The 27,068-nt window shown below is 41.2% G+C and overlaps 1 protein-coding gene across 2 annotated transcripts; it reads right to left on the reverse strand.

The window, feature by feature from the left end:
- Positions 1-99: 99 nt before the first annotated feature.
- Positions 100-26,522, reverse strand: LOC109037813 (uncharacterized). Of its 2 annotated transcripts, none has more exons than XM_072296212.1 (4): positions 25,913-26,522; positions 18,820-19,247; positions 5,249-5,417; positions 100-1,757 (listed from the first exon to the last, which is right to left on the reverse strand). In XM_072296212.1, exons 2-4 carry the CDS (start codon positions 19,212-19,214, stop codon positions 1,419-1,421), a joined length of 903 nt encoding a protein of 300 aa, XP_072152313.1. In that variant the 5' UTR covers positions 19,215-19,247; positions 25,913-26,522; the 3' UTR covers positions 100-1,418. The 2 variants fall into 2 exon arrangements, with proteins under 2 accessions (XP_072152313.1, XP_072152312.1); XM_072296211.1 differs by having other exon boundaries at positions 5,249-5,420; positions 25,913-26,509.
- Between the last annotated feature and the right edge of the window lie 546 nt (positions 26,523-27,068).

Here is a 27,068-nt window from a genome sequence, read left to right on the forward strand (position 1 = left end):
TGCAATGTCTGAATTGTTTGTAGATCACGTCCTTCGTCTCGTGCAGGCAGTGACTTTAAAATAATCATTTTGAAGGAACATTGATTGAATAATCTTAAATTATGTAAAATTGGTGAATTTTATTTTCTCAATAGGACGGATGGGTATTTTTAAACAATAAACGCATTAGGTAACATTTAGAATTGGTATCTACAATTATCAATTTCAATACAGTATATCATATAATTTTATCAAATTCTGGACACACATTTGGATCTCTCTTTTCCTCTCTGTTTTGTTCGATTGTTTTTCTCTATCCTCTCTCCACCCCCCTCTTCTCTACCTTTGGTTCGTTCAAGAGAAATCCTGCCTTCCACAATCTTTTGCAATGACGTGGCGTGAATGATCAATATTTCTCCATTTGAAGCTGTGGTGAAGAATCGATTATTAAAGTGTTCGTTGCGAACACCCTGTTTATCGATCCTTTTCCATAGGTCTAAATGGCAGATCATTATTCGATAAATCGCAAAGCACGAAGTGCGAAACCACGCATTTCCGTTCGCGACATCGTAGACTTTCCGTCACACTTCATTTTTTCTTCAGAAAACCAGTCAAAAACTAAAAAACTAAAAAATGTTTTGGTTAAGTAAGATCACCAATTACATCCCTCATCAATAAACAGTCAGATAAAGACATAATCAGATAATATCACTTGAAAACTTCCTTGATTTTTCCTCTACGTTAATAGCAGAATATTCTGCATAAATTTCAAGCCATAAATTTGGCTTGTTTCTCTCCGGAAAAATGAAATAGGTGCCGCGATGGACATACGTGGTTTCGTCCTTTGGCCATCGATAATTTTCTTCCGAGAAAATTTCGTTTTTCAGGGGAAATAAGGCAACATTCCAATGTTAATTTGGCGTTCTCCCTTGGCGTAGGACCCAAGTAGCCTTCTTTAACGGAAAATTCTCCATAGTTTGAAATTAAGTTGCGATTTTTCACGGTTTGCGGCGATAAAATCGTCAGGATCATCAGCATCTGAGCGATTATCCTCGATCTTGTCGCAATTTTATATCATTAAAATCGAAATTCATCTCAATTCATCACGATTTTTTGTTCGATAATATCGCGGTGAATCGCCGTGGATAAAATCGTAACTTTATTGCAAATTTACGCTATAAAATCGCATTTTTATTCGATGATATCGCAATAAATCTACGTCAATAAAATCGCGATACATTCTTCAATCAAATCACAACTTAGGTATCGAAATCACTCAGTTGCGAGATGTGAAGGATCGATAATCGATGTTTCCTCATTTGAAGCTGTAGTAAAGAATCGACTATCAATGTGGTGGTTGCGAACACCCTTATATCGATCATTTTCCATTGGTTCAAATGGCAGGATAATAAATGGAGGTATCGCAAAGTGTTGTATGCTCAGAGATCCGTATTGAGAGGCTGGAGCTTGGTGTTGGCAAGGGCGAAGGGGTGGGCATTGGGGGCCCTGCGGGTGCGGGCCCTGGGCATGGCGGCCATGACGTTGATGACTGCGACTGCGAGCCAGACGAGGAAGTGGGCCCAGGCGAAGACGAGCGTGAGGTTGAGGAGGACGGTGGTGTTGATGACGCCCGGGGCCCCGTAGTAGTGCTCCGTGTTGCTCCAGGCCCGGCCGCGCGCCCACGTCGCCGAGGTCTCCGGCTGCATGTAGTCCAGGAAGTCGAACGTCGCGCTGCACGACAGCCGCTCCCCGATCATCCGTGCCAGGTTCCCCGTCGCCTGTAATCACTTCATCCCTCTTAGCTACCGGGAAAACTACCCCACCCCTGGTAGCAACGACTCTTAAAGAACCTTTGTAAAACTCTTACATATCAACAGGGCCGGATTTAGGGGGTGGCCACATGGGCCGCAGCCCATGGCGGCAAATCTAGGGGGCGTCAAATTTTGCAATTTTTTAAAATGTAGGCATAAAAAAAATCGGATTTAGGAAAAAAATTACAAGCAAGAAAAGGCGACAAAATCTCTCATTTCCTGCGAGTATTGTAATTTCTAATTTTGTCGTCTCTCAGTGATACAAGAGACAGCACCTTCAATTCGTCGAGTTAAGAGAGAAACCGAACACGCAATTTGGCCTGGAACGGCACGGCGCGGCTTGGAGAGAAATGACGAGGATTTGAGATGAAAAGGAGAAGCCCTAGGTGCAGCGGTCGGCATGTAACACACATTAGCGCCTACAGGACTGCATGAATACTTCACGCATTGCATCAAACACAGTGCGGTCACTGCGGTCAGCGTGAACCGCATAGCGCCGACAAGGCTGCATGAATACTTCACGCATTGCGTCAAACACCGTGCGTTCAGCAGCGCAGCGGTCAGCGTGAAACGCAAAGCGCCTACGAGACTGTAAGAATACTTCACGCATTACGCCAAACACGGTGCGGTCTGCGCGGCGCGGCGCGCGACGGCGGAAGTTAAAATTTTTAAACCACATGTTTGCTCTTTCATAATTCTTCGCTCATTTACCTTTATAAATGGAGGGCCTTGTTCGCACAGAAGTAGGTTTACGGAACTTGACTTTCGCCTAAAGTTCCGGGAAAATTTTGTCAGTAGTGTTGACGGAACTTTCCCAAAAAATGTGTCCAACACGAGTAAACGCGTTTTATGCACCCCTCTCCCTCCGGCACGTTCACTTGAGGGTTTTTATTGATGCTTCAAAACGAATGAGAAGGGGGCGGTAAAATACAGGCGGCCCATGGGCGGCCAGTGGGTAAATCCGGCCTTGCTTATCGAACAGACAACTCTTTAAAAAAAAAACTGTTTCAATCTTCGTTTTAGGAAACTCTCTTGGCTATTTTCTCAAGTAAAATTGAAGTAAAAACAAAGTTTAAAAAATTCCTAAAATATCAAGTGTCGTTTTTCAACACTAAAAATGTTGGAAAAATGTTAAAGAACTACAATTGTGATATTTTGAGATTTTTTAAAACTTTTTTGCCCTTAAATTTAACTTTCAAAAAGAATCCAAAAAGGGCTTTCTAATACGTACATTTTTACAGTTTTTTTATGAGTTTTTGAAAAATGTTTTAAAAGGTCATTGCTACCAGGGAAGTATTATGTAGGTATTACAATCTTTGATTAAAATGTAAAAGACCAAAGTGCGTGAAACCACGTATCTCGGTCTGCGATGCTGCAGACTGACCATTGAAATTGATAGACAAAGAGATATGTAGACAAGAAAGACAAACTTAAAATAAAGCGATCCTATTGGTGGAAGCCGGTGCGGTTGCAATGGACAAAGGAAGTAAGTAATGCTTTGTCCATCAATTTTAATAATCAGCCCGCACTGTCATAGTACTTAATTTGTTCCTAGGAAAACTATGTCGGCTTGATTTCTTGAAAACTTCCTCGATTTTCATTCTGATAGAGGAACATTCTGTATAAATTTCAAACTGTAATGTTGGTTTGTTTCTCTACATACATAGGCTGTCCAAAAAGCACCGAGACTGGTTCCATAACTCAAAAACCAAGATAGCTAGAGGCTTGATCTTGGTCTCATTTGAAAGATCAACTCAATATCTATCGATTGAGACCAAAATCAAAACTTTCGGTCAAATATTTCAAAAGTTACAATACTGTTTGTAAAAAAAATATCTGGACCCCCTACCGTTTTTTATGACTATTTTCTCTTGCCGGAAACACTCTCTAAATTAATGATCAGTGCACGGTTCTTTTGCAACTAATCATGGCAAAACCTAATTGATTTGGAAACACTAGCTGTCAATTCGTCGTCGTCCGACTACGGATATAAGGGTTCAAAGTCAACGGGAAAAGAAAAAACCGTCGGTCAGCCACCCCCAAAAAACCAGGGAAATTTTCGGCATTTGTTGACAGTTCACAGTGCGTGCGTGGTCTACGCTGCAGATGGTGAGTGATTTTGTTTCTATGTTCGAAATGTTTGATACCACTGCTTTATCTCTTTCCATGATGGTATCAAAAATTTTGAACACAGAAACAAAATCACTCACCATCTGCAGCGTAGACCACGCACGCACTGTGAACTGTCAACAAATGCCGAAAATTTCCCTGGTTTTTTGGGGGTGGCTGACCGACGGTTTATTCTTTTCCCGTTGACTTTGAACCCTCATACCCGTAGTCGGACGACGACGACTTGACAGCTAGTGTTTCCAAATCAATTAGGTTTTGCCATGATTAGTTGCAAAAGAACCGTGCACTGATCATTAATTTAGAGAGTGTTTCCGGCAAGAGAAAATAGTCATAAAAAACGGTAGGGGGTCCAGATATTTTTTTTACAAACAGTGTTGTAACTTTTGAAATATTTGACCGAAAGTTTTGATTTTGGTCTCAATCAATAGATAATAAATTGATCTTTCAAATGAGACCAAGATCAAGCCTCTAGCTGTCTTGGTTTTTGAGTTATGGAACCAGTCTCGGTACTTTTTGGACAGCCTATGTAGAAATAAAATAAGGGCGAACATATTGAAACGCCGCAAAAGAGGTACGTGGTTTAGTAATTTGACCATCGAATACAGATGATCGAAAGTTAAACCGCCAGACTGCCTAGGAGAATGTTCTATGGATGAAAATAAGAACTTTTTCTTGTTTGAAATTCCCAAAAGAACTTTTTCTTGTTTGAAATTCCCAAAAGTGCTTTTTAAGGGAGCTATTTTTAGCCTACAGCCTCTAACCCAAAGTTTTGAGCAAAAATTAGTTTTTCCTACGTGATGGCAGCGCATACCTATCCGCCGAAAGTCATGGAAATCGGTAGGTATGCACCCGTAATTTGATATGTTTAATTCATTTGTGACATTGAAATCTCAGATAAGTGTCGAGTTTAGGGGGTCTTTAAATTTAGACTTTAGAGGGCTATACGTAGGTAAAAACTTGGCTTTTTAGCGTAGGTACACAGGTGATGATTTGCGAATCCCCTAAACTCCACTTTTAACTGAGATTTTGACCCACGACCTCTCATCATACGGTCTCTGGTCTAGATCTGACATTGGTGAAGAACGCGTAATACATCGTGTGAGGAAAATATTCTGAAATTAGAATCAAGTTTTAAGCCATAATCTCTATTTTTCCCACCAAAAAAATAAAATTTAAGCACGGGAAAATTTCAATATTGCGATCGAAGTACATCATTTTTGACGTCAGTCATTGACTTGCCAAAGTCTGTTCGAAGAGTGTCACACTGTCACAACCTGCTATCTAGAAATTGGGCAATTTTATTGCCTAGACAAAGCTTTGATAGTTACCATGATATTTTTGATGACGGTTTGTTTATACTGAGCGCAAGAATGGTAGTAACCGTCGGTGAATACTATGGCCGTAACGAAAAGGAGAATTGCAAAAAGGCCACCATTTATTGCAAACGCTGTGTAGCACAACGGCGGCTTGGTGGATGGATTGTACATTACTTCATTCCTTCTGAAAGCAAAGAAAAATAACTTTAAACAGATTTTGTTGAGAAACAGCTTACTTGACCTTTTGAGAATGGCCTAAATACGCCCTACTAAAACTCTCCCTGCTAAAAATGTTCCGTGTGGATGATTTCCATGAAGTTAATTTCCATGAAAAAATGACACGGAAAAATGGAACAGGAAATATTTCCATGTGGCTGATTTCCGTGTGGCTGATTTCCATGTGGCTTATTTCCATGAAAATTTTTCATGGAAACGAAATCATTTCCGTGACAATTTTTCATGGAAACAAAACCATTTGCATAAAAATGATCACAAGATGGTTTCAGTACCATCCAAATTGCTCACGGAAATTAAATAAATCTTAGAATCAAGACAAAGGAGACAAGCGTCCCAATGGGAGCATATGATATTTTGACCATGCAGACATGCTCAGTAAAATAGAAAATGAACAAACAACACTCACCAACTTGCTCAAATCTGTAATCCACTGGGTCAGAAAGATCCACTTGAAGACAATAAATCCAAATTTCCGATTAGAACTGGTGCAGGTACGAAGGAACTTTTGAAAACACGATGAGTGCATTGTAAAAATATCTAAAGCACTCTTTAACGTAAGAGAAAAATTAGCACCATGATTTAATAGCTGATCAATACAGAACACCACTCTCAGAAAAGCACTGACACAACACGATTCTTCAGTTTAGTTTTAGAGGAGAAAGCATTTTTCGAAAGATGCGAAATCATAGATCCACAGCTTAAATAATTTCACGATTTACTCCGATCATTGATGATATTAAGGTAGCCATCGATTCTCTACCCGACGTTCCTTCCACACATGACAGGAAACATCTACAGGCATAGAGCAAATGGCACTAAGCAGCAATGTACATCTGATAAGGCAAGCTCCTGGAAGTGTCGATCTGCAAAAATACAAAGCGAGAGACAGATCATCAAATTGATCTACCTACGGTTAATGGCCGTCCTTGGAGACAGACAATAAACTACGTAACAATATATCAACCACCTTTTGATAACAGAACGAATTTAAAATGAGAGCAAGACCCTTCCTTATGGAGGGAGGGCCAAGAAACATTTAAAAACGGAACATTTTACTACTTACAGGTCTGAGCCACTGAATAAAATACATTCCACCAGTCAATAAAATTTTAAATTTTGAATGTTGATGGATAACCTGATTGCCAGTATACATTGAGTTGAAACATCTGATACGTAGAGCGGTTCATTCTTATAGAAGCTTTCGTAAGTAGTTCCAGATAGGTACTTTAAAATTAGACACCGGTCAAATGTAGTACAAGAGAGGAAATAGGTGCAACAAAACTTTAATTGTCCTTGATTCTTTTGAAGACACAAGGAAAATGCAGGAAGTATGAGGATGTTCCAACAGACTATCTATAGCCCTCGCCTGCAAGAGTTGGGAAGTTTCTACTTGTGATAAAGTCCGCGGATAATAAGATTTGCACTTAGAGAGTGCAACAGAAGATCCACCATCTTGATTCTGGTCTTTCCCTTCAATGCTAAATGGATGAAAGATTATCTCCCTTCCCACGGAAGGAGTGGATAGATTTATTAGACGTAGACTCCTCGATCAACTTCGTAACCACGGTTAGGAATAGCACATGGTAGTAAATGCATTCGCAAACCAAGAGAATAGAATTCACGATTACCTCGCTCGTTAGAAAATATCGACTGAATCGTAAATCGGCAAAGAAAATTAAACTCGAGTTACTTGATCAGTATAGCTTGACATGACAAATGTGTATTGTAAGTACAAGGTGACAGGCTCATACTTAGGTGTGTCCGTCGTCAAGAGGTGAAAAAGAGATAATTTACCTGTGCTCGATGAAACTGAGTATAGTCAAGTAGACGCCGATAATACAATCGATTCTTCGTTAAGAATCATGAAAAGTATGTAGATCAAATTAAGTTTTCATTTTCAAATTCACAGCATGGCTTGGCTTGGCTTGGCTGGCCGGGTGGATTGAATTGAACAATGGTCCGGAGTTCCGAACTTCCGAGTCCGAGTTGGACATCGAACAGTTGGACGAGGGACCATTCCGCGGTTCTGCCTTTTGCCTTTTTATCGAGGTTGCGTATGAAAATGAGTGAAAATCAGCCGCTACAACGATTTAAGAGAGCCAGTTTTTGTATTTTAATCCTTTTGAAAACATTTGCCTGATATTTATTTGGATAATAAATACAACCCTGGAAGTATCGGCAAGGAACGATTATTCCAGGAACGAGTCGACTGTTCAGCAGAGATTCCTTCCTTGAGCTCGGAAGGCAGGGATGACAAAAATCCTGCCGAATTTCCATCGCAAACTGTCTGGTGCGCAATCGGGAGCATCGATGTTTCCTTTCTGCAGACTCACTGCACTCCCCACGCGCCGCAGGATTTTTGTCAACCCTCGCCTTTCGGGCCAAGCAGGAATCTTTTAAATTCAAACCAAATTAAACGCTCTTTTTTTATAAAGGAAAATCTGCATGATTTCTCTTCTATTATCTATATGATTAGGAATTTTAAGTAATAAAGACCATAAGGAATACCAAAAATTTAAATAAGGGGCCGTTCATAAATTACTTAAGGCTCTCATGGGGAGGGGGGGGGGTCTATAACAGCCTTTCGTTGCCTTACGAGGGGGGAGGAGAGGGTACGGCTGAGCCTTACGTCAACTTTTTAGCCTATATTTCAAGAAAATGCAAAAATCCATATTTCGTCAGGTTGATAATAAAATTCAAGATGAAATAGAGGAAATCAGGAAACCACCGATTGCTGGCCGATCGAACCATGCCCTATCATTTCTCTTGATTCCCACTTCTCCACTCATTCTCACGATGATGAGTAGTGACTTCATCCTCACGTCAACTTTATACTTTTAACTATTTACTCCCAAGGCCAAAAGAATCTTCAATTTTGCTCCATATTTTTGTTTATTAAACTAATTATATCATGAATCTTGCCTGTGAACTTGCTCCAGAAATTTGGTTTCACATAAAAAAATTGTGGCTTAAAAATTTCATTGTGTTCTAAAGGGAAACGTCATGCTTCGATCTACGATAACTGAAAAAGGGGGGGGGGGTTAGTCGAGACTTACGTAATTTGGGGGGGGGGGGGGGGTTAAGGGATGCCTTACGGTGCTGCACAAGGAGAAGTATAGGGGTTAAAAAATGGGGAAAAGGTCTTACGTAATTTATACTAAAGGATGTTAACTGAACACTATGCTACATTAATTCCTGTCTGGAGTCTGCTTTTTCCTCCAAGAAAAAACAAGTTTATTGGACGGCCCCTGTATACTACTGTATACCCTCATACAGGGACCCTGGACCAGAGTTGCTAAAGGAATTTCATCGTATGAAATTCTTGAAATTTCACAAGAAATTTCATGAAATTTCCTCATAAAATTTCTTGAAATTTCCTTATGAAATTTCTTTTTGTAATCTTTCATGAAATTTCTTAACTCTGCCCTGGACCTTGGATTCAGAAGTTTCTCTGAAGCAAGAGGAGCCCTTTTCGATTACGTTTCAATCAAAATGCAATCCTCACTTAGATTTTTTGGAAAAAATAACCCTGCGATGCCCTACGCGGCATTTATAAATATGATCAAGGCGTTAAAATATATACACCGCGTGGGCGCGAACCGGGGACACCCCGGTCACGAGGCGAGTGCCTTACCGCCTAGCTACGCCGGATGGCAGTGAGAAGGCGAATTTGCCAGTACATAAGGCAAATAAAGTTCTTTCTTTCTCCACTAGAGCTGAGAGTAGAGACGCATCGGTGAAACGCTTTTGCTTACTGATGATCTGCGGCAGGATTTTTGTCATCCCTAACCTTCTAAGCCAAGAAGGAATCTCTGCTAAACTCAAACGCCTCCAGGAACTAGGAACATCTTCACAAAAGTTAGGTTATATTTATCTCTAAAATCACCTCAAGTAAGTAATTTATTGAATAATTTTTCACTTTCACACCTTTCCCTACCTCAATTCAGCCTGGTGGCATCTATCGATTGAACTAAAAACGCATCATCCTTAGAAATTTTACCAATAGCACATCTGCAGTGCTGCGGATGTTGCCCTAATTTTATCCCCTTAAGGTACCCACAGTCAAATCATCAGTTTGTGCATGTACCTAAAAGTCGTATAATTTTAAAATACCTCAAGAGCTTATACAAAAATGAACCGCTCTAAGTATCAGATGTTTCAACTCGATGTATACTGGCAATCAGGTTATCCATCAACATTCAAAATTTAAAATTTTATTGACTGGTGGAATGTATTTTATTCAGTGGCTCAGACCTGTAAGTAGTAAAATGTTCCGTTTTTAAATGTTTCTTGGCCCTCCCTCCATAAGGAAGGGTCTTGCTCTCATTTTAAATTCGTTCTGTTATCAAAAGGTGGTTGATATATTGTTACGTAGTTTATTGTCTGTCTCCAAGGACGGCCATTAACCGTAGGTAGATCAATTTGATGATCTGTCTCTCGCTTTGTATTTTTGCAGATCGACACTTCCAGGAGCTTGCCTTATCAGATGTACATTGCTGCTTAGTGCCATTTGCTCTATGCCTGTAGATGTTTCCTGTCATGTGTGGAAGGAACGTCGGGTAGAGAATCGATGGCTACCTTAATATCATCAATGATCGGAGTAAATCGTGAAATTATTTAAGCTGTGGATCTATGATTTCGCATCTTTCGAAAAATGCTTTCTCCTCTAAAACTAAACTGAAGAATCGTGTTGTGTCAGTGCTTTTCTGAGAGTGGTGTTCTGTATTGATCAGCTATTAAATCATGGTGCTAATTTTTCTCTTACGTTAAAGAGTGCTTTAGATATTTTTACAATGCACTCATCGTGTTTTCAAAAGTTCCTTTGTACCTGCACCAGTTCTAATCGGAAATTTGGATTCATTGTCTTCAAGTGGATCTTTCTTACCCAGTGGATTACAGATTTGAGCAAGTTGGTGAGTGTTGTTTGTTCATTTTCTATTTTATTGAGTATGTCTGCATGACAGATGTCATCCATTATTACTTTGCATGATGCATATTTAGCTGAAAGATTCTCTTTACACATGCCTAGTGGAAGATACATGTGTGTTTAGAACTGCTAACATGCAAACTTTGAAAAACTACGCTGCTATGATATAGAAAATCCTACAAGTCCAAGAAGGTCTATGCGCTGATATCAATTACATACTGACATATACCCGTCAAACAAGTTCCCATGGCCATCATAGATGGCCTGCCCACAAAGTATGTCTGAAAGGGTGGCCCTAATTTTCATCAAGGAGCTTTGAGTACACCATGTACTTTTTAAAATTATTGTGCTTATTATTGCTTTCACTTGAGTGTAGATGTAAGTACACACTAAGCTTTTATCCATCATACATTTTGGCACATTTCTTTAATTATTGAGCTTCATAAAATTTCAGGTACTTGATTTTCAGGGGCTGAGATAGAAATCATATCATTAAAACAAATTGGTTCCAGCAATTCAAAATTTAGAGGATTTAATAACTGAAGATAAAAACATAACATGCTAAACACTACCTTCTGATGAAAAAGTACTTAAGTAATGACCAAAATTGAGACTTTTTTCGATCACCCTGATATGGGGATCTTCTTCACCTCCTTTCTAAACATACGCCTGAGAAGAAAAAATTTGACTGCTAATGCAACCCGCAACAATGATCATATAGCTCTTCTTTCGGTTTTTTCCTTTTCCCCTTCATCTCCCCCCCCCCTCCCCCCCTTCCAAAACTTAAGATTTTTCCTTTTCATGTCATAATGAACCGATAGCACAGAAGTTTTCAAAAATGATTGGAATTCACGAAATTTCATTTTATGAAGTTACATATAAAATCTTGCATCTCTGGTTTGAACCGTGTACCGAGTATAATTCCTTGGCGCGCACCTTGCGGAGCGCCTTCAACATCGTAGTTATGCTTCAAACGTGACACTCACGCTCCGATGTGTAATTTTCGCATGTTGCGCATGTCGGAGCGTATGTCCAGTTTAGAATTGCCCAAGAATTGAAAGATTTTAAAGCCGCGAAATTCATGTTTAAATCCGCAATTTTTATTTCCATGCCGAACTGAGAAGGGGATTTTCAATTCCATGAAGGCTTGATGGAAATGACTTGGTTTCCGTGTGAGTTGCATGGAAGTGTTATGAGTTCCATGTCGAGCTCACAAGGAAATATTTTCATTTCCATGAAGACTTGATGGAAATGACTTGGTTTCCGTGTGAGTTGCATGGAAACGTTATGATTTCCATGTCGAGCTCACAAGGAAATGTTTTCATTTCCATGACGGCTTGATGGAAATGACTTGGTTTCCATGTGAGTTTCATGGAAACGTTATGATTTCCATGTCGAAGGACATGGAAGTCAGACGATTTCCATGAAATCACATGGAAATCGGGTCATTTCCACGTGAATCCACATGGAACATTTTTAGCAGGGGCTATTTCTATTAGCTACTGGTCCTTCAAACTTTGCCCACTGGCTCATTCTACTGTGCGTCGTTGTCTCGCATTTTGACGTCCTCAGTCATGAGGAATCCGTGTGTAGAGGGGAGGAGGAAGGGGTGGCAAGGCGTGGGCATATTTCTCGCTACCCCTCCGCGCGGCTGGCTGTAAGATTTCCAATAGCTTCTATAGCCGGCTACACAATTTCTTATAGCCTTTTATAGCCGATGGCGATTAAGCAACTCACAGCCAGGCGATAAAGTGTATGCTAAACGTCACTAATTACGGATGCTAGGACTTAGTGAGTTTTTGGACCACTGCTCTCTTTTTGGGCTGTAGTATCTTGATTTATTTTGCGAGGAAAGCTCCGTACTTTTGATGGATGCCTGCCATTCCATATATATTAGAGCGCCTTCAGTTTCGTCTGATACTGTGCAATACCTCTGGTGTGAAATAGTTGCTTCAAGCGCCGTGTCACTCTGTGGTGCGACAGGCGGGCAGCCAGCGCGGAACGCGCATTGGCGCCTACAAACCTAACAGGGATACTTCACGCGTTGCGCAATGCGTGAAGTATCCCCGTTAGGTTTGTAGGCGCCAGTGCGTCGCCGCTCCGCTTTGTGTTAGGCTCTAATATTTAATATGGTGGAGTCAGAGTTGTTCAACTCATGATTTTGAAATGTTTGCACATCCTGTACAGATTATTCACATTTTAATTGATGAAAAAAAATATATAGGTATGAAAGGAAAATATAACGTGTGTTTTGTAAATATTAAGGTGGTTCCGTATCGAACTTAATGATTTCCAAAGCACACGAATTTCTACACAATTTCTTAGAGCCTTTTATAATCGATGGCGAAAAAGCAACAGCCAGGGGTCAGGCAATAAAGTGTAAAGCCCGGCTATAGGAACTATAGCCCGGCCGTATAATTTTTTATCGCTTCGTATAGCCCGTATGATTTTCTCCGCATTCTACAGCCAGCTATATGATTTTCTGTAGCCTTCTTTAGCCGGCTGCAGGGCCGGATTTACCAATAGGCTAACTAGGCTATAGCCTAGGGCGCAACATTCTGAGGGGCGCAAAATTTTTGAGAATTTATTCAAAAACGTGACTCATTAAAAATGTCTACGTTGCGGTTGACAAAATTTCCTTCGCGTGTCATAAGCACACGGCCACGGGGTACTAGCTACTACTCGGGCAAAGGCGCAACGAAAAGAATGGACTGATAAAACTCGTGCGGTTCTGCTGGCGATGGCTAGTTCCGGCCCGCCGGGCATTTCTCTGGCCAGGCACCCTAGCCTGGCGCAGCCGATCCGGCGAGGCGGCTCACAACCGGAGATTTGATCCCTTTGGTCTCCGTCATAAAACACCAACTTATCAGTTATCTTGGCTCCGGTTCTTCACTCTGCAATATTTTGAGTCAGCAATGAGCTGACTTTGATAAAATTCTTTTTACATGACTAAATGGAGCTTATGTTTCTCAAGTCCCCAGCTTGTACGGGGCGCGGGTGGATCAGACTTAGTTGTCGTTGGATGTCCGTGGTGCCAAGTGAAAAGCCCACCGCCCCGCGCCGTGACCGTCAAAATGAGTTCTAAACCTAGTGGAAGCGAATTCAAAAAGAGAAGAGAGGCCCGGGCAAAAAATGAAGCCGAGGTTTTAAAGAAAGTGCCTAAAATTTCAGCTTTTTTTGGCAGTGATGATAAAAGCAAATGCGATCCCGTAACAGAAAAGCCCGATAACAGCGATCGCGACGTTCCTTTAACAGTTGATCCTGGTCCCAGCACACGTATATCGGGTGATAACGAGAGTGACAGTGTAAAGAGTGTCGGAGACTCGGCGGAAAAACTCGAAAGTGATATTGAATCGGGGGAGAATTTGATTGGTGCGGTTTTTCTCTCGGATCCAGCGCTGTGGAAAATCGATGAAAATCTTCGCGATTACGTGGCGGCTCACGGTGTGTCCCAAAACTGTGGCGTAGATTTCAGTGCATCGAAAAGACTTTATCCAGACCAAGCACGGTATGCCTCAAAAAGTATGTTCACGAGAACATTGCTCAATGGTGAAACCCAAAATCGATCGTGGATGGTGTATTCTAAATCTAAGGGTTGTGTTTACTGCGTTCCTTGTATGTTGTTCGGATCACCCGCGAATTCAGACAGTGTATTTGTGACCGGGTATAATGATTGGAAAAATGCAACCCAGCGATTAAAGGATCATGAAAATTCACGCGGACACAAAACATGTTTAGGAAACCTGAAAGTCCGAGCGAATACGAAAGGACGTGCAGATTCACACCTGCTTGAACAGACGGAAAAGGAAGTAAGCTACTGGAGAGCTTTGTTAAGAAGAGTTGTCGCGGCTGTGAAATTTCTAGCCATTTACGGCCTGGCATTCAGAGGCTCAAGTGAGAAAATTGGAGAAGAATCAAATTCAAAGGGCAATTATCTTGGTTTACTGGAATTTCTATCAGAATTTGACCCGTTTCTTAAAAAGCATATAGACCGTTATGGCACTGTCGGTTCAGGGCACACTTCATACCTATCATCCACAGTCTCTGAGGAATTTATTTTACTCATGGCTCAAAAAGTGAAAACCATTATATTGCAAGAAGCAAAAGATTCTAAGTATTTTGGCATTGTTTTGGATTCCACTCCCGACATTTCACACACAGATGAACTCACTTTCATACTGAGGTATGTGAAAAATGGGGAGCCAGTCGAAAGGTTCCTGTGTTTTTTACCCAACATCGGCCACAAAGCTGAAGAAGTAGTCGAAGCAGTGATAAAGGTGTTCGAGGAGTGTGGTTTGGATGTCTCAAACTGTAGGGGACAATCATATGATAACGCATCGAATATGTCGGGTATTTACTCCGGCGTTCAGGCGCGAATCAAGGAATTATGTTCCCATGCTGAATATGTGCCGTGTGCGGCTCATTCTCTAAATCTTGTAGGTTCCTCGGCTGTCGAGTCTTGTGTTATGGCAATATCGTTTTTCTCTCTCCTGCAAGAGCTTTACAATTTTTTCTCTTGCTCTACGAAACGATGGGAAGTGCTTTGCAAGAATTGCACTCGAGTCCTTCACAGCCTATCCAAAACACGATGGGCAGCTCGACATGATGCTTGTCTTACCCTTGTTAAAGATTGGACTGGAGTAATTAAGTCTCTTGACGAAATTGCCAGTGATGAGCACCAACCAGGCGATACCAGGCATGAGGCACGTTGCCTAAAAGATAAATTGGACTCCTTAGAAACAGCTTTGATGGTCACCATATGGGGAAGTATTTTAGAAACATTCAACAAAGTGAGCAAAAAACTTCAAAGCCAAGCCATAGATCTCGGAGAAGTTAAACGTCAGTACAAAGCTCTTTCCGACTACGTGTCAAATTTGCGTGAAGATTTCGACCGTTTAGAAACTTTGGCGAAGGAAAAATCAAGCGTGACCACTTACAAGTACGACAAACTAAGACGCCCAAAGCGAAAACTTACGTTTGGCGAGTCTCGAGAGGGTGAAGTGTCTTTCAGTGGACGTGAAGATTTCAGAGTTAATACATTCAACGTGATATTGGACACTTTGAGCGTAGAGTTACGTAAACGGGCTGATAAGTACGATGATCTCCACTCCACTTTCGGCTTTTTTGAGGATATCGACCTACAGCAGGATTCCGCTATTATTTCAAACAAAGCTGCTGAGCTTGTAGCCTTATATCCTAATGATCTTGAACCAACATTAGTTGATGAATCATTGCACCTTAAAGCCTTCCTGATCCAGTGTGGCTCGTCTTTGTGGGAGAAGAAAGGCGATAAACTGATAAAGAAAACAACAAGTCTACGGGGACTTTATAAATTTCTATATGACAGCGATGTTTTGGAAATTTACCCAAACGTCGACATAGCCCTCCGCATGATTCTGGCTACACCCGTAACCAACTGTTCTGCAGAGCGCTCCTTCTCTACCTTGCGTCGGGTCAAGAATTACCTCCGGTCAACGATGGGAATGGCTAGACTAACGGGACTTGCTCTACTTACTATTGAGCAGCGCATCACAGGCCAGATTGATTATGAAGACGTAATCGATGATTTTGCAAACAAAAAAGCAAGAAAGAAGCCACTGTAAAATAGTGAGTAAAGAGAATTTTTTTTTTTTTTTTTTTAATTTAACGAGTCTTTTCTTACTTCTTATTTGCAAACGTAATCGTACCTCAGAAATGTTGAAAATCGTGTTTCTATAAAGGTGAATTTGAACATTTTCCTGACACCTAACATCCTCCTTCAGATCTGTAGGGGAGGGACGTCTGGGGACCCCCCCCCCCCACCCCCACGAGAGTGCCTACTTTTAGGGGCGCCACCCTAAGTTTAGCCTAGGGCGCTAAAAATGTAAATCCGGCCCTGGCCGGCTGTAAAAATTCCTATGGTATTTTGAAACGCAGCTCTTATCGCCAATTTTTACCAGGGTTGGAGAGCTTCTTTCAAGTTTTGGGGTCGATTTCAGACAAAACCGGTAGCATCATCGTGTTTCTCATAAAATTTCACATCGGAGCAAACTTTAATATCGCAAGTCTCTGACACTTGCAAGAACTCCAGTTAAGGTCGTTCCTTAATCAGCTCCTATCCTTGCGGCACCACCGCCATTCTGTTTCTCGCGAAATTTCACATCAGGAAAAGTACTTAAATTAGAGCATCTAAATAGAAAGAATACAGACATGTCGAAACTAATATGAGGCTGTCAGGGCCCAATAGGGCAGCCAACCTTCTAACACAAAAAATGCCGCTGCTGCCAATCTTCAGATTCCAATTTCAAACCAAGATGGCCAAGAATGTTCATACACGAGCGTTCTGCGGCAAAAACAAGTGAATGCATGCAAAAACTACATAAAATAACCTGTGTGCTTTACAAACAACTATTCGTACCAATTGAAATCATAAATCACTTTTGATAATTTGGACTCATAGGTTGGCTACCCTTTTGGGCCTCGGAAGCTCCATGACCTTCAATTTTCCCGACATGTCCGTACTCTGCCCTTATATTCTGCCTTGCTAAGGAAAAACGCCGTATGAATATTCGAGAGTTGCCAAATTTCCTTCAATAAAATGTTTATTTTCGAAGAAAACCATGGATGTTTTTCCTCGGAATTTTCAAGAAATTAAGGTGAAATTGCGAACGAAATAATCTGATAAATTGGAGGAAAAATGTTTACAAATTTTCCCGAGAATTGGTGATTTATGAAAGAAAATGTGGCAACGCCTAAAGGCTCATACGGCATTCTTCCTCAGCACGGCAGTATAGATTAGAGTACCTATATAGAGAGAGTATGGACAACTCGAAATACAGGGTGAGCGAAAAGTCCCCGACCCCCCTCTAACTTTTGAACGAATTGAGCTAGGGAAATGAAACTTTGGGAATGTTCCTATCTCAAAGGGGACCATCTTTTGGGGGGGGGCAAACTTTTGGTCCCCCCCTCAGGGGGGGACAGGGGCCTCCCAACTTTTTTTTTTTCAAATGGCAACCCCTATCTTGTGATACCTCATTCAAAAGACCATAAAAAACTAAGAATTTTGGCGCAAACCGCAGATCAATATCTTAATTTTAGACCGAGTTATGATAGGTCAAAGGTCAAATTTGACCTGTTTTCAAAAAATCATAACTCCGGTTCAGATTATCGTAAAGAAAAAAATAAAACGGGAAAATTTACCAAATTGTGTCCGCTTTTAAGTAAAAATTGCAAAAATCACTTCGATTTAATTTTAAGGGGGGGCTCGGACCCCCAAATACGCCAATTCAAAGGTCATTCAATTTTCCCGCGAAATAAGCCAATTTCTCCTGGATTTGCCTCCACATTATCTTAGTAAGGTCAAAATTAGTTCAACATTACGTTGGCAAGTCTCCAAATTTCGGGACAAGTTAAAAAAAAAATGATATTTAAACGGTCAAATTTAATTACCTTAAATTTCATTTTTTTAACTTGTCCCGAAATTTGGAGACTTGCCAACGTAATGTTGAACTAATTTTGACCTTACTAAGATAATGTGGAGGCAAATCCAGGGGAAATTGGCTTATTTCGCGGGAAAATTGAATGACCTTTGAATTGGCGTATTTGGGGGTCCGAGCCCCCCCTTAAAATTAAATCGAAGTGATTTCTACAATTTTTACGTAAAAGCGAACACAATTTAGTAAATTTTCCCGTTTTATTTTTTTCTTTACGATAATCTGAACCGGAGTTATGATTTTTTGAAAATAGGTCAAATTTGACCTTTGACCTATCATAACTCGGTCAAAAATTAAGATATTGATCTGCGGTTTGCGCCAAAATTCTTAGTTTTTTATGCTCTTTTGAATGAGGTATCACAAGATAGGGGTTGCCCTTTGAAGAAAAAAAAGTTGGGGGGCCCCCGTCCCCCCCTGAGGGGGGGACCAAAAGTTTGGCCCCCCCAAAAGATGGTCCCCTTTGAGATAGGAACATTCCCAAAGTTTCATTTCCCTAGCTCAATTCGTTCAAAAGTTAGAGGGGGGGTCGGGGACTTTTCGCTCACCCTGTATGTAGCTCTTAGGGCCCGAAAGGGTAGGTAACCTTTGAAAACGAAAAATGTCAATGTTAATCTTAAGACTCCAATATCAAACGAAAATGGACAAGAAAATTCATAAGTAAGTATTCCTCCGCAAAAACGAGTAAGTTTATGCAAAAACCAAGTCAAATACGTGCTTTACTAACGACAGTTCCCAACAATTGTGAGTATAAATCACTCTATAATTTGACTTCATAGATTGCCTACCCTTTTGGGGGTCTAAAAGCTAACCTCAAAATGTTCGACATTTCCATTCTCTCCCTATATAGGTGCTCTAGTATAGATACCTCAACTTGTTTCCCAAATCCCTGACACATTCAAGAATTCCATTCGGCTTTGAAATGGACTGCGAAAGATTGGAGGAGATACCTTTTGGGGTTCTGATCGAGGTGGGCGAGAGAGCCGTTGGGGAAGGCGCTTGGCGGAAGTCGGGCGTGGGGGATGCAGACGCGGTAGCCGTGGTAGAGGGCGAAGGCGGAGGCGACGAGGACGGCCGGGAAGTGGGCGAAGGTGAGGAAGCGGCAGACGATGGTGTCGCTGCCGACGAAGCCGGAGAAGGTGGAGGAGCCGTAGAGGAGGCATCCGCAGGATTCGCCGCCGCGGCCGATCGGGGTGCCGTGGAGGTCGCGCAGCTCCTCGGAGCACTGGTCCAGGGCCCCGGCCCAGTAGCCCCAGACGATGCCCATGCAGACGAAGCACGTCGAGCCGAAGACGACGCTGAGCAGATAGAACAGCGCCAACCACCGCTCCCGCCAGTCCCCCATTCCGCCCCGAGGCCCCCGTCTCACCTCCTAATCCTGAAAACACACAAATCATATTCAATCAAATCATTGTTGCCAGCCTATCCCTGCTAAAAAAGACGAGTAGGCTATTCAGAATTCGCTAACTCACACTGGAAAAAAAACACATTGGATCTAGAGTCCAGACTCTTGAAAACATTAACAAGAAAAAATACTCTTGATTCAATCAGATTTTTGCCTAAATCAAAATGAAATCCGCTCAAATTAAGAGGCTTGGTTCTTGATTTAAGCAATCCGATTGAATCAAGAGTATTTTTTCTTGTCGATGTTTTCAAGAGTCTGGACTCTAGATCCAATGTGTTTTTTTTTTTTTTTTTTTTTTTTTTTTTTTTTTTTTTTTTTTTTTTTTTCCCCCCAGTGCGCACGAGTAGAACTTCCTACTTATATGGGTATAAATCCTACTCGTTTGAGAAGAAATTCTACTCATATCACTTAAATATTCTACTCATATCACTTAAATATTCTACTCATAAGAGTAGAAATAAGTTCAACTCGTATGAATTCAATTTTTTTCATTTTTCAGAAGTGCTTTTTCTGACCAGGAGACACCAACTCAAGTGGTAAATTTGAAAAATAAAAACATTTTGTTCCTATGATTTTTTTGATGCGGTGACTAGTTTCGGCGCTGAACTCATGTGAGTTGAAATCTCTAGTTGCACGAGTTGGCGAAAACTGGAATCGACGAACATAGAGCTCCGTCCTCATCCGCCATGTGTCACTCTCTCAGAAGAGGTAGCACAGTCAATTTTTAAACATGTGCCCCTTTGATCGCTTGAGAGACCTCTAACATTCTGTTCCTTTTCAAAATGATAATTGATTAGGGCACATCCTATTTTCGGCTGTGTCGCTCACTTGTCTTTAAGCACCACCATAAATGAGACAAACGAAACTAGCACAATGTGGAAAAAGAGCAAATGGAAAGACGGTGCAGAGATACAACTATTCGTGCTTGATGGGTGTCTAGGTTGCATCTGCAAAATTGAAGGCGCGATGGCGCGAGCTGTAAATTCGCGATGTTCCACAGCTTCGCTTTGTGCTGCCAATGATGTGTCGTGAGAAAATTAAGAAACGAGGCTCGATTATTACGGCTCTCCTATTTACGGCTGTGTTGTTCATATAGTCTTTAAACCACCGCTACAAAGAAAAATGAGACAAACTGGAACAAACATAGTCTGGAAATAGAGCAAAGTAAAAGGAGGCGCGTTGATGACGGCGCAGAGGATACAACTATACGTACATGGTGGATGTCCGTGTTCCATCTGCAAATCTGAAGGCGCCAGGGCGGGCGAACTCGTGATACTCCGTTCTATGCTGTCAGTGAGGTGTCGCTCACATTCGAGAGAAAAATTTAAAAAACTGGGACTCTGTTGTTCATCAATTTTTTCTTCTTTTCTCAATTTGAAGTCTGATTCTTTTTTCAATGTGCAAACATTTACAGACCTACATCTACGGCTCGTATGTAGGTACCGCGGGCCCTCACAACTCGCGTGGCACGTTTTTTAGACAAGTCTTCTGTCAATTTGACCAGGCTTCAGCATCAAAGGGTTAATGAAAATATAATTAAAATATGAATGCACCTTGTTCGCTAAAAACTCAGGATTCAAGAAGGGAGCCAAAAGAAGCCATGCCGTTCACAATCAGTCAGTGAATTTCAATAATATTTAGTCATGTTTAATCTTGCAAAATTAGGCTTCAATTATTATTGTTCGGTGACGTCCCGAAACGTTGTCATTGCTAACAAAATTATTGTTGAATGGGACCGCCATACATGTATCCTATCTCTTTATTTTTACTTTTCTTACTGAACACCCTGTCTCTGCTTCAAAATTTCACCTTGAACTTCCAAGATTGAATGTTTCATTTTTCGATGAGATTGATCTTTTCGGCGTTCATATTTCTCGGGTTCATGAACTCGAAAATGATGCATTATTTTCCGACTTTTAGTTTTTACATAAGCAGTATTAAAGGTTGCAAGTTCTGGCTCGATTCTTCTGAAAATAATGATGCATAGATGCGTCTGGAATCTAGCTTTGATTTTATAATTTGTTTTTTTTTTATTTCATAACTCTCCCGGTTACTTAAAAGTCTTCAATTTTGCAATTTTTGCTCTGTGGGACTACATAATAAACTTCGAACCTGAAAATAGCGTAAAATTTTGCTGAATTGCCAGAAAGTTCTGGACCGCCTTTCACGTCGGGGCGCCCCTTCCGTCGAGTTTAGTGGAATGAGGTAGAATAGGATGTTTCTTAGTGAGCATTCCAATGTCGCTAACCTTGCAAACATAAACGATCATCTAAACTATTTTCACCTCTACTCCCATGAACTATGAATTCGAGACGAAAATTACCGTCGCAAAGTTTACTTTTTGCAAAGAATGCACCTAAGTTGCACAATCCCAGCAACATTGAAATGCTCTTAGTTCCTTTTTGCAAAATGCGATCCAATCGGTTATTGCTGCAAAAAAATAGTTTCCCACAACCTGCTATACAGTGCTCCTGTGACCATGTAAGTTGGCCCGAGCACTAACTTTTCGGGAAGAAAGCCTTCCCCTACCTGGTTTCTCACTTAATATCCGCCCGAGTTTCGCATATCTTCCGTTTCTCCTCGTCGCAGCTTCCATCAAACCGCGATTGCCCAGAAACTAGGACCGCACATCTTATCTGATAAAATCGTTCACCCTTTAGACCGATTCTGGGGGGTTAGGCTAGACTAGTCGATGAGTCAACTGTTGATCTAATTTCATTACGTGAATGTGGAAGAAAAATGGGGTAAAAAATCACTAATGTGTGATCAATTTTCAAGGACAATTCTGTAATTTCTCCTACGATTTTAAATAGATTAAAACGCGTACCTAATATCCAAAATCTAAGCTAAGATTCGAATTCCTCGTGAAAAACTGATGCGATTTCGTGCATCAAATTTTAGAATAGCGTGAAGGAAAGAGGTTTAATGACGTAAAAAAACACTAATGTGTGATCAATTTTCAAGGACAATTCTGTAATTTCTCCTACGATTTTAAATAGATTAAAACGCGTAATATCGAAAATCTAAGCTCAGATTCGGATTCCTCGTGAAAAATTGATGAGATTTTATGCATCATATGTTAGAATAGCGTGAAGGAAAGAGGTTTAATGACGTAAAAAAACACTAATGTGTGATCAATTTTCAAGGACAATTCTGTAAATTCTCTTACGATTTTAAATAGATTAAAACGCGTAATATCAAAAATCTAAGCTCAGATTCGGATTTCTCGTAAAAAATTGATTAGATTTCATGAATCATATGTTAGAATAGCGTGAAGGAAAAAGGTTTAACGACGCGTATAGATTCTGTCATACCACCCCTCTGAACTGCGCCGCCGCGCCGCGCCGGTCGCCCGAGATGCAACCGAACGGTGAGGCGCCGGCGCTAAGTGTCCGATTTCGTCCCGAGGAATTCCTCACGATAAATAATTCTTATTCTTCCTCCTCCGCTGACCCACTGAGCACTACCCATGTTGCCACGTTGGATTCATATGCTCGAATCAGTAAGTATGTCTACGTTACGTCTCTTTCCTTCACGCTATGCTCGGGTATGCTACATGAAATGGGCCTGTTGCAAACTTTTGCTAGAGCAAAAATAAGAGTTGTTTCTTATAGATAATGCCTCAAAAATCACGATGAGCGCATCGGCAAAGTCTGAAATGCACTCATAAGACCTTGTCTCGACGGCGCAACTGTTGAGGGAATTAGGTGCAACTGTAGGTAGCGAGTTAGTTGCACCAACCGAAATTCCCTGTCTCGACGCGCACGCATGTGTTCCTGGAACTTTTAGGCGGGAATATTTGAACAATATTAATTTTTCTAGGTTAAACGATGTCAATTGAGATAATTGAACTGATAATTATGAACGGGAGGTGAATATTTTGTGTTATGTCGACCAGGTATAAAACAAAAAATACGGTCGGCAATACTCATCATGGCCGACGCCAATCCGCCAAAACACGCGTGATGTAGAGTCCCTTTATACCCAGAGTTAAGACAACTCACTTTTGGTTGGGCCAGGGTTGGGCTGAAAGTGGCCTAAAATAAATCCAATTCTGATTGGTTCTCGCTCATGGAGGCCGAAACGAGTGCACCAAGATGGTGGTACCTTGAATGTGAACAAGAATAATGAAAATATTACCTAATTGTGGTTTATCAAGAGTAAATTGTTATTGCCATCGGTCCAAAATGAAAATAGATTAAGAAATTATTCACAAACCAATCTCATTTTCTTTTTAATTGATCAATTTGTTGATGTTGTTGTTTTTGTGTGACAGACATCGCAGGATTCCTTATCCTTATCCCTCAATATCGTTCGTTTGGGTGCACTCATTTCGGCCTCCATGGCCAGCCAAGGCCGGCTGCCAGTCAGCAGTTAGCTGATAATCGAGTTGTCTTAACTCTGGGTATAAAGGGACTCTAGTGTGATGGGACGAGATAATATCTGAACTTGATTAGACCAGATAACAATCGGCGTGTTTTAACGTTCATGTTTTCCACGCCCGAATTGATTGACCTTGAACTTTCCTCGAATTACGCGCGGAACTGCGCGCAAGCGTCGGCCATGATGAATATCGCCGACGATGGAGCGACTCCTCTAACAAAATGTTCACCTGTGCCGTAGTATCGTTTTTGAAGCGGGAAGCTTAAAAAAACGCAAAATTTTTTACGCAGATTGTGAAGTTATGAGTGCATTTCAAACTTTGCCGATGCGCTCATCGTGATTTTTGAGGCATTATCTATAAGAAACAACTCTTATTTTTGCTCCAGCAAAAGTTTGCAACAGGTCCATTATTGTGCCAATTTTTAACGAGGAATCCGAATCTGAACTTCGATTTTGGTTATCACGCGTTTTAAGTCAAATTTTTCAAATTCGAAAATCTGAAATGACTGACGTGGCTTAAAATGCCATCTCGGCTCCTGTTCGATGGATTCTCCTGAAATTCGGTGTCAGGGTATGATACATGAAATCGCATCGATTTTTTACGAGGAATCCGAATCTGAGCTTCGATTTCGGGGATCACGCGTTTTAAATCAAAATCTGTCAAAATTCAAAAAATTCAAAATTCGAAAATCCGAAATGGCTTAAAATGCTATCTCGGCCCCTATTCGATAGATTCTTCTGAAATTCGGTGTCAGGAGGTATTTTTCGACGGGAAACTCGAATTTTTAGTCCATTTTTCAAAATTCTCAAATTCAAGATGGCGGACGTGGGCTAAAATGCTATCTCGGTTTCTGTTTGTTCGAGTCTTGTGAAACGCCGGTATCGCACGGTATTTTTCAATGGAAAACTCGAATTTTTAGTCAATTTTTTAAAATTCTCAACTCCAAAATGTTGGATGTGGCCTAAAATGAGCCCCGGTTCTGGCCTCCGTTTCTGTTCGTTAGAGCTTTGTGAACCGCGGGATCAGGAGTACTTTTCGACGGGAAACTCGAATTTCTAGTCGATTTTTGAAAATTCTCAAATCCAAGATGGCGGACGTGGCCTAAAATGCTATGTCGGCTCCTGTTCGATGGATTTTTTTGGAACTCTGTGTCTGAGGGTATTTTTCGACCGAAATCTCGAATTTTTACTATGTTTAAAAATTCTCAAATCCAAGATGACGGCCGTGGCCTAAAATGCTATGTCGGCTCCTGTTCGATGGATTTATGGCGCCCCCTTACTAACATGCCTACTCTTGTATTTCTGTACAGCCGCAAAATTTAGGGTCAAGGGGCGCCTGACCGTCTATGGACCAGGTGGAGTTTTTGTCCTGAAAATTTACCTTTAGACGGCAATTCTCTTTATGTTTTGTCTATGATTTTTATGCCCCCCCCCCCTTTCTCGCGGACTCTCTTTTCACTTTTCTTGCCTCCTTTTTCCTTTCATTTCCCCCTTCTTCCTTGCTTTCACTGCCCTAACCTTGTTTCCTTTTCCTTTTTTCCCCTTGTCCTTTCTTCCCCTTTTTTCCTTTTCCTTTTCCCCCCTTTTTTCCCTCTCATCTTCTTTCGTGGCGCCCCCCAAAGGCTGGCGCCCGTGTGCGCCGCAGGCCCTGCACACGCCCTAAGTCCGGGCCTGCTTAGTGAGCAGTTCGACTGTTTTAGTCAAATTTTCAGAATTCGAAAATTCAAGGTGACGGATGCGTCCTAAAATGTCATTTTGGCGCCTGTTCAATCGATTTAGGTAAGTGATACGGGGTGTATGCGGCATGCGGGTACCTTATGAGGGGAAACTCAAATTTGTCGTTAAATTTTCAAAATTCGAAAATCTCAAATGACAAATGCGCCCTAAAATATTGCCTTCGTTACGACTGCAAATATCCTACAGTAAAATGCAAATTTGCCAGGAAATTTTGTCGACAGTTCTAATTTTTTGGGCCTTCACCAGGTACGAAAATTGTCCTCCTAAAATTTAAGCTCCTCGTTCTATGATCCATCCTCCGTAGCGAACCTTTTTCAAAGGAAAAGTAAAATCGATGACATTCTTGCCACTCGGTGCCACTACAAAAGGGTATGCAGAATACATTATCGGCTCTGGCCAATTTCCTTTGGGTGTTACTTGCCCCTTTTTTTCTTGGAACTCGGCATCGTATTTTGTAGCAACACATCAAAATGAAATCAGCATGTACAACAGACATAGGAAATCACTTCATACAACACCTGATCAGGATGTTCCCTCAGAGGAGCAATTTCCTCTCTGCTGGATCACCGTCTCTTTTCCGCGATCAAACACTGAATTTTCCACGTCAATAATGGGTGAAATACACTCTCGTCGTGTTCCTTTCGGAGATCGCACTTGAACGCGCACCTCACACTCTGCCAGATGCCATCTCACCACTTTCTATTCAATCGGAGTATAGTGCCCGGCGTTCTACGGCGGATATCTTGTATCACAGACGCTAATTTACAGAAATTACTCTAGAAAATCCACGCCGAAACAAGGGACTCCACAAAAAGCAAGCGACTCGATGGATCACGACGACAAATTCCTGTTCGGTGGGATCGACTGGAAAAGCATTGGGCAATTTGTGAGCGTTTGTTCCAGTTGACGTAATGACAATTTGCCAAATTGGGCTGGAAATCGAAAATTTTCTCCGCATAACTCGAAGTAAAGTTTGTAATTGGCATTTGACAATCTGACAACCAAGGTTGTCAGACTGGGTTAAAAATCGGCACTTTTTAACCGTGCAATTTGATATTTTAGAGGGTAGAGATTTTTACACGAGCTGACAAGCTTAACTGCTATTCTCCCCTGTAGAGCGGGACGCGAGGTCATGAGTTTAGACACCTATGGAAGATAAATCAGTCATATTTCGGTGCTATCCACTCGAGTACCCGGCGCTTATCACCTGTTTACTCCAGTGAGTTGCGTCAGCGTCTCTCCGTCACATTGAAACTTTCGCCCTTGCGCATGCGCGGGTTTTACCACGCAACATAGAGCAAGCATAGAGGGTACCGCGAGGTAGCTTGTTGAGGAAAGTCGGGTCAGCCCATCCGCCATCTTCGGGGGGGGGGGGGGGGGTTATGAAGGGATTCCCTCGGGAAATTTTTATTTTCCTTTCTTTTTTCATTCTTTCTTTTAAAGCACCGCTTTAAAATAAAATTATTTTACTACTACTACTACTACTTTTTTTCTTTTTTTCTTTTTTTCTTTTTTTCTTTTTTTCTTTTTTTCTTTTTTTCTTTTTTTCTTTTTTCTTTTTTTCTTTTTTTCTTTTTTTCTTTTTTTTCTTTTCTTTCTTTTCTTTCTTCTCTTTCTTCTCTTTCTCCTCTTTCTTCTCTTTCTTCTCTTTCTTCTCTTTCTTCTCTTTCTTCT

Source organism: Bemisia tabaci, chromosome 2 (assembly GCF_918797505.1).
Source record: "Bemisia tabaci chromosome 2, PGI_BMITA_v3".
In the NCBI taxonomy this organism is placed as follows: domain Eukaryota; kingdom Metazoa; phylum Arthropoda; class Insecta; order Hemiptera; family Aleyrodidae; genus Bemisia; species Bemisia tabaci.

Coding starts and splice junctions, on each gene's coding strand:
- LOC109037813 (XM_072296211.1), bottom strand. CDS start 19,214: ATGGGGGACTGGCGGGAGCGGTGGTTGGCGCTGTTCTATCTGCTCAGC. Junction 5,421..18,819: donor CTCGATCAGAACCCCAAAAG/GTATCTCCTCCA, acceptor CTTTGCTTTCAG/AAGGAATGAAGTAATGTACA. Junction 1,758..5,248: donor CCGTCATCAAAAATATCATG/GTAACTATCAAA, acceptor AAGTGATTACAG/GCGACGGGGAACCTGGCACG.